This window comes from Prionailurus viverrinus, chromosome B4, assembly GCF_022837055.1.
Source record: "Prionailurus viverrinus isolate Anna chromosome B4, UM_Priviv_1.0, whole genome shotgun sequence".
Classification (NCBI taxonomy): Eukaryota; Metazoa; Chordata; class Mammalia; order Carnivora; family Felidae; genus Prionailurus; species Prionailurus viverrinus.
This window is the reverse complement of record NC_062567.1, coordinates 21883193-21896568: the sequence shown is the minus strand read 5'-3', so window position 1 is coordinate 21896568 and position 13376 is coordinate 21883193. Positions and strand designations below refer to the sequence as shown.

The following is a 13376-nucleotide window of genomic DNA, read 5'->3' as shown; positions in this document are numbered from 1 at the left end:
AAAGGGAGATGTCTAACAGGCCAATGGAGAGACATGACTGGCACTGAGAAAAGATGTAAGTATAATGACTTAACACAGGTTATTAATCCTTTAGAAAATCAGTTGGCCAATAAAAGAAATCAGATAATGAAGGTTCTCATTTTAGTAATTTGAAATGTATTGCTTTTTCAAACAACAAAAAAGAGTTCTAATTACCTTTACAAATGATGGCGCTATATGCTGTGTTTCTGCCAATCTTTCAGAGGTGGACTGTAGACGCCGTGTTCTTGATTTTAAAGTTTTAAAACCCCGAGACTGTATGAAAACTGAACAGAATAGTATCACATTTAAATTTTTAAATAGTATCTCATTGTAAATTTTAATAAGGAAAATGCCTAAGATTTGAAACTAACACCAAACCTGTATATCCTAGTTTACTATCTCATTTTTTAACATAGTTCTTTGCCTGATGCTTCACTATACTACTAATTAAGGTCATCAAAATGGGTTTAATCTGTAAGTTAAGTTTACAATTTCTTGAGAGTTTTAAAATGTTAAAAAAAAAAACAACAACCCACTGATGAGTATCAAATACAAGTCAGTGTCTAATTCCTCAAACCCCAATCCCAGTTCCCAGAAGTAACCACTCAACAATTTCATGACTACGCTTGTATGTATTTTAACACATGCTCTTTCTATAAAAAATAGTGTATAATTTTTTGTCTTCTTTCACTTAGCACTACATCATGGACATTTTTCAGAACAGGTCAGACAACGCATTCAATTTAATGGCTGTTAACATTCTTCTAATTTTCAGTGTATAGCAATTTGAATATTCTACTACTTTTCTACTATGGACAGTTGTTTCCTGTTTTCTTATTGCTAAAAATGGTGCAGTTATAATTCTTGTACATATCATCTTTCAGCAAATGTAGGCTAAATTCTTAATGTGAAGCTGTGAGGTGTGAATTATTTAACACTAAGAAATTGCTCTCTAGAAGGCTGTTATGATTTATATACCCACCAATGAATAGGAGTATCCTTTTCTCCACATCCTGTGCAACCCAAGTTAATATAAATGTTTTTAATTTGTACAAGTGTGATAAGCAAAAAGTAGGGTCTTGTTTTAATCTGCATTTAAGATTATGGGGGGAAACTTAGAAACAATTTTTTTCTTTCATTGAATATTTTATTTCTTTAGCAAATTGATCACTCATGACCCTTCCCATTTTCATTTGTAAAAGAATGCATGTTATATTTAGTAACTTGAGGTCATGTATATTTGAAATATTTATTTTAATGTCTTTGTCTTTTGATGTAACACTTTATAAAGTTAATATAGCCTTATCTTTTAATTTTTTGTTTTCTGCACTGTGTTACTGTGTTTTGATTAGAGAGCCTCATCCCCGAACTATGATTTTAAAAGGAATCTACTGACTTTTAATTCTTTTGTTCAGACCTTTGCCTATTTGGAACTTATTTAAAAAAAAAGCAGGGGGGGATCCGATTCCCCTTTTGTTTAGGCCCACGTTTGTTTATTTTATTTATTTATAAGTGATCTCTTGAACTCATAACCCCAAGATCAAGAGTTGGATGTTCTACTGACTGAGCCAGCCAGGCACCCCATTTTACTAAGCCCAAGTTTAAAATCAACTTCTCGGTTTTCATAGCAAGTGTTTAGGGTTTTGATTGGGGTTGCACTGAGTTAATAAATTTGGGCATACATTAAAACTGTCACAGTACAAAATCCTTTCAAAGAGGATTGTGGCATTCTTTCATTTTATTTTACTCAGCTCTTTGATTCCTTCAGTAAAGTTTCACAGGTAACATAAACATATATACATATGTATGTGTACATTATGTTGAATATTTCTTGTCAGGATAAAAGATTTGCTGGGTTTGAAGAAAACTATAAATAAAACCTACTGCTAGAATATAAGATATTGATTTTGAGACATTTATCTCATATGATACCAGAGTAGCTTTTCAGGTGATTTTCTTAAGTTGCCTAGTAAGCAAGCATCTTACCTGGTAAGCAAAAACAATCAAAATTTTGCCCTTTCCTTAAACTTACTTTCTATTCTAGCTTTCTACAACATTCTAGAAGTGTAACAATTAAAATATATTACATGTCTTTTTCATACACTAAAATAATAGTTTTTCTTCTCTAATCAATTAGCATGATAAATTAACACACTTCCTAATATTGAATCACTTTTGTATTCCTCAATCATATTGATAGCAATTTCTGTACTTGCTTTTTCAGATTTTATTTAGGATTTCTGTATTTACATTATTAAGTGAAATCGATCTATTGGATTCTTTTTTATGCTAACATTTTAGTATCTGCGATCTTGTGGAATAAACAGGGAAGCCTATTCTACCTTTTTCTTTATTAAGAAAGTTATAAAGAATAGGAAACTGCTGATCCTGGAAAACAGAACACAACCATAAAACCATCTGAGCCTACCTCCTCTGGGGCAGTGGGATTATATTTGAAAAATACTCTTTCAAATTTTATAGTTATTGTCTTATCTTTTTTCTTGGGTCAATACTAATTTAGACTTGGATATTTTTTCAACATATTTTTATTTATACACACTCTTAAAAGTTTAAAATCTTCACTATCTGTGGCTGTAACCACTTTTCACTTCTAACATTATTTTCTCATTGTTTTTAATCAGACCATTCTTTTTTTTTTCTCAAATTAAATTTGTTCTTCATTTAATTAAAACCCCCTGGATGTTGTATTCATTTCATGTTTTATACTTTTCAATTTCTCACATTCGTTTAAAGAAATTCTCAGAATGACTGTTTCATCAATTTAGTTTCCATCTTTCTTATTTCCTAATAAATTATATGATGCACTCAGCATCAATAGGTCTTCAACTCAAAGATTTTGATATGTTGATTTTCCTTGTGGTTCATTACTAATTGTCTATAATTTGTTTTTCTTTCCCTTTAGCCACAAGACATTTAGAAAAGTATTTTTAAATTTCCATAGTTAGGAAATTTTGTTTTAGGAACTTTTAAGGTATCCTGTTATATGATTTCCATTTTATCATATGATCAGAGAACCTGACCTGTGAGTTACTAACTTTTTGAAAATTTATTAAGATATTTTTTCATACTTTAATACATGCTCAGTTTTTAGAAGTCTTCCATGAATATTTAAAATGTATCATTCTTCTTAAGTATTCTTCTGTCTTTTGCATTAACCATTTCTTCAGAGGATTACTGGTCTCTGTGCCCTACTTGGTATCTCTTTCATGCTATAAGTTTTCCTCAAACATGTGGAGATTTTTGCTGATCCATTTGTAATTGTAAAGGGAATACAGTAATTGGTACTGATTGTAGATAGAGGTTTCCTTAAAACTACCAAGGTGGTAGATGCCTTTATACTATGAAACATGGACTTTTAATGAATGAGCAGGATACCCTTAGTGCATGACTCAAGTCCATTATTTCTCTCCTTGGCATCAATGCTCAAACACAATCTTCAGAGACAGACTTCTCTACACACACACACACACACACACACACACACACACACACACACACTTTATTACAAAAGTGTCTTTTGCCAATTATAGCCTAAAAGTTGCAAGCCCTTTCTGGGACTGGCCCATTTTGGGGAATCTTTCGATTCAACTGTTTATGAATCATCCCAGAGCCCACAATTACTGACTTGGAAATTGGGGTTTTTCCTAAGTTCTACTAGAAATAACAGCACACACCTATTTCGTGTCACTCTATTCTAAGTTCCATGAAGGTAGGTAACATGTGTTGTTTTCATTTATAATTATCACTGTCACCTGACACTTAATCACTAGTGTCTGGTATTAAATCAATATAAATACATGCATATTTGATTTTGCTATCAATGTGAGGTCATCTAATTTATACCCTATGGAAAGTCCTCAAATTTCTGGTCCACGGACAAAACCCCTCTGCTGCTGCCCTGACTTTTTCCTCATTAAATTTGTTTTTTGTCATTGTAATGGATTGAAACAATTTTGAAAATGAAATTTTAAAAATATGGAAGTAAACAAATGTGCTTATTAATTATTTTAAAGCTGTAGATAAGTTCCCTAGAGGTTGATTTATTGTGGCACTTATCACTCACATTAAAAATTCAGCCATTATGTATTTTCCAGATTAAAAATACTGGACATACCCAAATTAACTGATTCCAAATATTCTATCAGTTTATTGTGAGCTACAAATGAATGCTTATAAACATTAATATGATTAAGAAAGACAAATCAGAATCCACTGAATAAATCTACTGTTTTTCAAAATAAATACGGGTGCTTCATACCTGGCCAGTACTGAAGATCTGAACAAATACTTTTAAGAGTTCTTGAATGTTGTCTATACAGGCAAGAGGAACGTAAAGTACTAAACATATCTAAGTAACCTGGAGGAAAATTGAAAAAAGCAAATTTTCTAGTTACCAAGCTAAAAGAAGTCATGAACTATAGTAATTTTACCAAATATTAGAAATATAAAAATATGAGTTTAGCCTTTTATTTGTTCATATGGCTCTGCTTGTATGAGCTTCTAAGAGCACTACTAATCTAATTACAGTTCTTCATCACTATCCTGTCTATCATTTGTCCCTTAGATTATCTTTTTTATCTGATAGATGACCCTGGCTGCCAATAAAATTAAATTCAAACCAAAAGGGAAAAGGTATGTATGTTTAGCTAAAGTTACTGTTAGTCAAAAGCACGTAGAGAAAAGAACTGCTATTTCCTAGAGACAATTTCCAACACTCAGATGAATAATGTGATGAGTAAACACTGTAAACCAGAAGCACGGTAATCTTTCTCTCTCAAAGCTTCAGGTCACTGGGTACAAAGACAGTTCCTTCCACAGCTGGAAGCCATAAACTCTGGCGATCCTTGGAACTCCTACTGTTGACTAATGGGCCCCATCCTACTTAACATCCATGAGCCTAGGGAAAAAGTAAACAGCATCGATTGAAACAGATTCTTATCTATCCCAATATCCCAATTAAGAGTTCAGGGATTTTTCTAGGAATCGTATAGTCACATCAACAAACTCCTTCTTAATATCTCTGTCTGCTTAAGCCAAGAAACAGCTGGCAGGAAGAGGCACAACTTTAAAAGGAAATGTAAATACACAGGCCAAAAGAGCTATAGTAATAATACTACTACTATACATCAATGATAGTAACAAAAATTTAACTCTACTGGACACTTACTATGGGCCAAGGAATAAAGTAGTTTGGGCTAAGTAAACTACTTTCATTATTTCATTTGATCCTACACAGTGAGATAAGGAGTTTTCCCCCAGGCTTCACATGAGAAAACAGCAGTTTAGAGGAATAAGGGAAATGCCACAGCTCCTCAGTCTCAGGACTGAGTTTGATCCTGGTCTACTCCTCACTCTTAACCACTAAGCTTCAAGACTTCTCTCAGGAAGGAGGTAGGATAGATTGTTAGTCCAAGCCCCCAGGCTCCAAAACTTCACCTTTTTCTCACAACTCTTATATGAAATAAAGGCAAAACAATGAAAAATTAGTAAATGAATTAAGTGTATACAATGTACAGCTTCAAATCAATCCTTTATCACAAAACTATTTAAACCTGCATTTTGTGTTATAATTTGTACTGATTTTTAAAAATATGTTCTTTCATCAATACAAAACAAGTATTTTTTTTCAAGTTTTTAAAATACCAAACAAGTATTTTTTTCAAGTTTTTAAAATTTATTTTGATAGAAAGAGGGAACAGAGCAGGGATGGGCAGAGAGGGGCGGGTGGGGAGGGAGAGAGAGAGAGAGAGAGAGAGAGAGAGAGAGGGAGAGAGGGAGAGGGAGAGAGAAGGAGGATATGAATACCAAGTAGGCTCCACATTGTCAGCACAGAGCCCGACATGGGGCTCAATCTCATGAACACTGAGATCATGACCTGAGCTGAAGTCAAGAGTCAGATGCTTAACCAACTGAGCCATCCAGATGGCCCTAAAACAAGTATTTTGATAAGGTCTAACGTTCACTGTTCAAGTATCAACCAAAAAGAAATGTATCAAGTGGAAATCCTTTTAACGAACTACCCACTCATTATAATAACAGATTGTTACAAGATTTAAATAAGAAAATATACAGACATTCTATAAAACAAAGGGACCAGGACTATTTCTTCAATGTATTCTCAGAAATTAGTATAGTACCTGGAATCCAGTAAAGGTTTGTCACCTAAAATTAAAACAATACTCCACTATTCTAAAATCTGTTTTGTATGCTATATTACATCTTGGGACAAATAAAGAACCCTAATGGAAAAACCAGTAATTTAGTAAAATTAAACTTTATTTGGTAAAGTCTAAATACAGTCTATAGTTAAAAGTACCGTACCAATGTTCATTTCTCAGTTTTGACAAATGCACCATGGTTAAGTAAGCAGTTAACATTAGGGAAAGGCAGTTGAAGGATATATAGAAACTCAGTACTGTTTTGCAGATTTTCTGTAAATCTAAAATTATTCCAGTATGAAAAGTTATAAAAGAAAGAACAAACAAATGAACTCAAGAAAGAACTTGACACACAGTAAACATTAACAAATGCTATCTGTTGGGCGCTTGGGTGGCTTAGTCAGTTAAGTGTCCTACTCTCGGTTTCTGCTCAGGTCATGATCTCACGGTTTCGTGGGTTGGAGCCCTGCATAGGACTCTGCACTAACAGCGTGGAGTCTGCTTGGTATTCTCTCCCCCGCCCCTCCCCTGTTCACACTCTGACTCTCTCAAAATAAATAAATACACAAACAACTTTAAAAATGAATAAATGCTACCTGTTAATTAATAACTACGACCACTTACTTAAATTGGAACAAAAAACAGACTAACTTACCATATTTATTTTCAAAGAAGGACTGTGCAGAGACATGAGATGTATGCCAATGGGAAGAAACGCTCTTGCCTTTACAAAATCCGGGAAGTAGATTGTCTACCAGTTGATCAATCTGTCCAATTTTTAATTCAGATAATCCAAGGTCTCTTAAATTAAGTACAGGCTGTAAAGGATTGAGTCACCAAGACTGCATTATCATCAAGATATTTAACCAAAGAGTTCTTATCAGTTGAAATAATATGAATTTTTTAAATGTAACAAATATATTGATTCCTCTTTTCTCATATTTAAAAACTAAATTGGTACAAATATTTTTATAGTTCTAGCTTTATGGAGGTCAGTCACATGAAGTTTGACAAAGGTTAAAAATATCACATTTCCAATAGTATTGTGAAGTTATGGACATTTAAAGCCTCCTCCAGTCTCTAATAATCAAAAGCCCATTTGATTTAAAAAAAAAAAAAAAAAAAAAAAAAAAACCAGTATGCCGTTACCAGAGGACATCTCACTCCTCTGGCCTCATTGCCGAGATCCTTCTTCGAACTGAGAAGTTCTATAGTTACCCATATCTAACTTCTAATAAGGAGGGACAATGAACAAAGTGAAAAATGTATGAAAACCAGGCAAGAAAATAAAGTCACATTACAACAGTTCTAAACTAACTACAGATTGGATAGGAGTTATTTTCTTGTCCATGGAAACTGTCAAGCAGACATTAAAGACAAGTAACAATTACAAGCCTCAGACACCTGAAAGTTCAAGCAAGGAAAGCAAAAATAAATAGCCCAAGTATCAGCTTCTGATGACCGAAGTAAAGTTAGATACATAAAGTTGCATGCACAAAAAATAAAGTTAGATCGATGGATTATATAGCTCTGGATTGATGTCCAGGGGTTTGTCACTTACTAGCTGTGTGACAAGTCATTCATATTCCTTAATTTTTTTTCATGTTTATTTTTGAGAGAGAGACATACAGCGCACGAGTGGGAGAGCAGCCAAGAGAGAGGAAGACACAGAATCTGAAGCAGGCTTCAGGCTCTGAGCTGTCACAGAGCCCAAGTCGGGGCTTGAACTCACGAACTGAGAGATCATGACCTGAGCCAAGGTTGGATGCTTAACCAACTGAGCCACCCAGGCGCCCTGACAAGTCATTCATATTCTTAGAATCCATTCCCTCATTAGTAAAATGACGATGAAATATGCCTACTTCACAAGATGGTATGGATGAACAGAAAAGATCATGCCTTGGTCATCTGACATATCCTTACATAGGAAGATAGTCAAAGGCATGATGAAGGAAAATATTTAAATGTGCTCTTTAAACTACTGGGGCCCCTGGGTGGCTCAGCCAGTTCAGCATCCAACTCTTTTTTTTTTTTAATTGTTTAATTTACATCCAAGTTAGTTAGCATACAGGGCAACAATGATTTCAGGAGTAGATTCCTTAGTGCCCCTTACCCATTTAGCTCATCCCCCCTCCCACAAGCCAGCCAGCAACCCTCTGTTTGCTCTCTATATTTGAGTCTCTTAGGTTTTGTCCCCCTCCCTGTTTTTATATTCTTTTTGCTTCCCTTCCCTTATGTTCATCTCTTTAGTATCTTAAATTCCTCATATGGGTGAAGTCATATATTTGTCTCTAATTTTGCTTAGCATAATAACCCTCCAGTTCTATCCACATAGTTGCAAATGGCAAGATTTCATTCTTTTTGATTGCCAATACTCCAGTGTGTGTGTGTGTGTGTGTGTGTGTGTGTGTAGACACACACACACACACACACACACATATCACATCTTCTTCATCTTCTTTATCCATTCATCCGTAAATGAACATTTGAGCTCTTTCCATAGTTTGGCTATTGTCAACAGCACAGCTATAAACATTAGGGTGTGTGTGCCCCTTTGAAACAGCACACCTGTATCTCTTGGTTAAATACCTAGTAGTGCAATTTTATGGGTCGTAGAGTAGTTCTATTTTTAATTTTTTGAGGAACCTCCATACTGTTTTCCAGAGTGGATGCAACAGTTTGCATTCCCACCAGCAGGGCAAAAGAGATCCTTTTCCTCCACACCCTTGCCAACATCTGTTGTTGCCTGAGTTGTTAATGTTAGCCATTCTGACAGGTGTAAGGTGGTATCTCATTGTGGTTTTGATTTGTATTTCCCTGATGATGAGTGATGTTGAGCATTTTCTTATGTGTCTGTTCTCCATCTGTTAAGCATCCAATTCTTGATTTCAGCTCAGGTCATGATCTCATAGTTCGTGAGATCGAGCCCTGCATCAGGCTTTGCACTGACAGCATGGAGCCTGCTTGCAATTCTCTCTCTGCCCCTTCCCTGCTCACATGCCCACGCTTGCTCTCTCAAAAATTAACTTAAAAAAAAAGTGCTCTTTAAACTACTAAAAGCTATACAACATAAAGGATATTATTACAATGAAAACAAAAGGACTACAATACTCAAAAGCTACTTTTCAAAAGTCACCTTTTAAAAAAAAACGGGAAGCCAAAAAGTCTATTTACAATACAAAGACTTCAAAAGGGAAGTGGAGATTCTTAACTTAAAATTATTTCCCTTACTTATTGGCTGTCAGGTCCCTGGAATGTAAAGAGAAATAAGATGCATATAAACATAGCAATTATCATGCAACATAGTAACTGCTTTACAGAGATTTTTTAAAACAAAAAGTAGTAAGAAAACAGAGTAACCAATTTCCTAAGTCAGATAAGCCTCACTGAGGTTAACACCTAATTTGCAAAATGATGGTGAGTCTTGGGGTAAAGGGCAAACAAACTACCATAAAAGGGCCTGGATGTGTGAGGTGTAGTCCAAAGATCAGTGATGGAAGAATGAATTAGAAAGATGGGCTATGGGGCACCTGGCTGGCTCAGTTGGTGGAGCATGTAACTGTTGATCTCAGGGTTGTACTTAAAATCTTTTTAAGAAAAAAAAAAAAAAGAAAAAAGAAAAAGAGAAAGAGAAAGAAAGAGAGGAAGGAAGGAAGGAAGACAGGCAGGTTATGGTCAGGTTGTAAAGAGCCTTGTCTGAATTTAATTCTATAGCTAATATGATTAGTTTTGTTTTATACCAAGAAAATAGAAGATAAAGATAATAAACTGGGTAAGAAAAGGCTGATGGAGAAAAGAATTGAAGAAAGGCTGATGGAACAAGAGAAAAATGGTATGCGCCTGAACCAAGCTCTAACTAAAGATGGAAATAACAATCATAAATAATAGATACTTGGAAAAACCAATGAAGTATAATGATTGAGAGGGAGAAGGGTTCTGGATGGATGTGCTAGTTATCATTTTACTGTCTCCTAACTCCTCTTCATCCTTTTTCGGCTCCATGAACAATGATCTGGGCTCTTTAAATATTTTTTCTTTGCCATCTGGGACAATGTGAAGCTTTGTCAGTAGAGACCACTGGAGACACTGTAGGAGTGTTTTTGTCCCTGGTTCCGGTGTGCTCATTCAGCAGGCTCCTGTCTGTAACACCCATTGTTTCTCTAGCATCTGGCGGCCACTTGTATAGCTTCTCCAAAACTTGGCTCCTACAGTATCAGTGGCCAGCAGTACAGTACCTTGCAGCTTTTTCAGTAAGAGACATCCCCATGAACAGCTTTCCCTGCTTAGATGGCAACTTCCGTCAAGTGCAGCTAGCATGACACCAGTGACTTCTCTGCCATTCAGTGAGCCAAGGCCATGCCCTCTTCCAACAAGGTCAGGACAGCAGCCTGTGGGTGGAGAACTCTTCCCATGATGCTCTATCTCAGTCCTAGGAGTATTAGCCACACCTTAAATCTGCTTGTCCTGTATATTTTAGAGTTTACTTATTATTAGCCAACCCCTAGTTACTCCCATCCCATATAAAAATAGGGTTTTAAAAATATTAAACTACAAAATTACACTAATTTTTCACATTAAACTTTTACTGCTCAATTGACTATGTGGTTTCTCTTTCCTGGTTGGAATCCCTGACAAAAAGGCGCTACATCCACTGTAATCTCAAATATACTAGAATTTGAGAGTAGCTGAGTTCTGGACATCTTAATTTTGAGATCCCTGAAATTCTCCGGGGGCGGGGGGGGAAGGGGGTTATTTTAACAAAGCACTAAATAAATTACTTCAAAGATTTAAAGAGAATTTGGGGTTGGAGATATATTTGGGAGTCATCAGCATATATATAAGTATATAGATCTAGATGTTAGGTGAAGATATGAAAATGGGTAACATAACTTAGAAGAACGTGCATAACAAAAATTAGATCAAGGATAAATGCACGCCAAATATTTAAGGGGCTGGCAAAAAAAGACAAGTCAGCAAAACAGAAAGAGAAAACACCATCATCAATGCAACATCACTCAATTCAAGGGAGTATTTCGAATCTCTGAGGGAAGGAGAATCCCAAGCAGCCTCTGCGTGACTCAATCTCATGAATCCTGAGATCATGACCTGAGTGGAAATCAATAGTCGGGAGACTTAACTGACTGAGCGACCCAGGTGCCCCAGGAGTATTTTGAAAGCAGTAAATGTTCAGTAAGATCAAATGCTCAGGAAAAGTTGAATAAGATACAGATTTTTTTTTAGAAGCCTACATTTAGCACAAAGGAAATCAACTGACTTTAGCAAAGTCTGTAAAATGGTACAAGTAGTAGCCAAACTATGATGAGATACAGTGTGAACAGAAGTTTAGCAAGTAGTTACATGTTCAGACTGCTATTTCAAGAAGTCTGAAAGCAAAGGGAAAATAAGTCAGTATCTTGAACGAAGTTGAAAGGAAGGTTCTAATACCTGCATTGTAGAGTGTATATTTGGATGAGCAAGACTTGATGAAAGCAAAGCCAACTGCACAGCAAAGGTAGAGATGAAATTAGAGATGGTAGGATGCTTAAGGAGAAGGAAAACGGGTTCTGTACAGTAATAAAGTTCACTAAAGATGAACAATAGGATTAATGAGGGCGTATCAGAGATTAAGAAGCCAATTCTATATCTGAGACCATTACTCATAACCTCAACATTGGCTTCCAGAATTTAGCTACTTTTTAAGCCCCTGACCTAGCAATTTCACTTAATGAAATAGTCAAAGATTTAGCAACACAAACAGTAAAAGTTGTAATGTTTATAGCAACAAAAAATTGGGAACAATATCCAATAATGGGATATCATACAATGAACGTTCTGAAGTCATTTAAAAATACAAAAAATGTATGGCATAACAAGTTCATAATGACTATTAAATTAACAAAGCAGTATCTAAATCAGCATATGCAGTATGACCCAATTATAAAATAAAAAAGTACAAAAGAGACATGAGATATAAATACAAAATGTTAACAGCATTATCTCTGGGGAACAGGATCATAGGTGAATTTTATTTCTTCTACCTACACAGTATTTTCCAAAATTTCTAAAATGAACATAATATTGCTATATGCAGCAATTTTGATACATGTGGTATTTTCATCAGGCAGGCTCTCTGGGACTGTAATTTAGGAGAAGGGTATCACCACAGTAGAAAAGACAATGGACTCCCTAGAAGAAGCAATAGGAATTAGGTAAATATTATAAAAGGAAAGCATAAAGATGAAGACAAATTTTTTCATCTAATTAAAATTTTATCTTAAGACTGATTCCCACCCCCCCCCCCCACCCCTTCCAAGAGTGAACATTTTATCTGCCCTTTGCCAAAGCCTCTGATATCAGGACTAAGAACATAAGTTATTTACGCATTAAAAAGGTTTTTAGGAAATTTAACTACAGAGTATAATGTTTTCTGTGAAAAATGTATTCAGAACTACACGCACCTACCCTATTAATAAACCTTGTGAACACAAAGGTTTCTAGGCTGGGAATTCCCTGTATCCTAGGAAACACTGATTTTATAATTCTCTGAACACTGAAAGTAGTTTCATAGCTTATACATTTCACTTTCAGGTCCCTGTATTCTAACCGTTCAATTACACTGAAATCTCCTCTAAGGCAGCAGATGGTAACTTCTTACTATTCTACCTTCGTTGAGACTTGGGAGGCAATTACGGTCAGTTAATTGTGGGTTCACTACTACTGCTGGAGCAACACAAAATATCTAAATGGTATCACACAATTAGCAATCTAGGAAGTGAATACTAAATACACTTCCACATGAATTTTTTTTTTAATGTTTTATTTTATTTTTGAAAGACAGAGAGAGAGAGAGAAAGAGAGAGAGAGAGACAGAGAGAGACAGAGATTTCAAAGCAGGCTCCAGGCTCAGCTGTCAGCACAGAGTCCAATGTGGGGCCCAAACCCACGAACCCCGAGATCATGACCTGAGATGAAGTTGGACCCTTAACTGACAGAGCCACCCAGGTGCCCCATGATTTTGTTTTTTTTAAAAGTAGGCTCCATGTCCAACGTGGGACTCGAACTTACAACCGTAAGATTAAGAATCACATGCTCTTCCAACTAAGCAAGGTAGGTACCCCTGCCACATGAAATTTTTAATAAATTAAATTGTAAAGAATAGGACAACATAACTTTTCC

The 13376-nt window shown here is 35.5% G+C and overlaps 1 protein-coding gene across 1 annotated transcript in view; it reads right to left on the bottom strand.

Annotated features, from left to right (window-relative positions):
* Positions 1–13376, bottom strand: part of YME1L1 (YME1 like 1 ATPase) — a 50110-nt gene that overhangs the window by 27184 nt on the left and 9550 nt on the right. Inside the window, exons 3-5 of the mRNA XM_047866581.1 lie at positions 6856–7018; positions 4301–4399; positions 196–305 (exon numbers count right to left, since the gene is read on the bottom strand). Coding sequence (XP_047722537.1) covers positions 196–305; positions 4301–4399; positions 6856–7018 — 372 coding nt within the window. The remainder of the gene's footprint in view (positions 1–195; positions 306–4300; positions 4400–6855; positions 7019–13376) is intronic.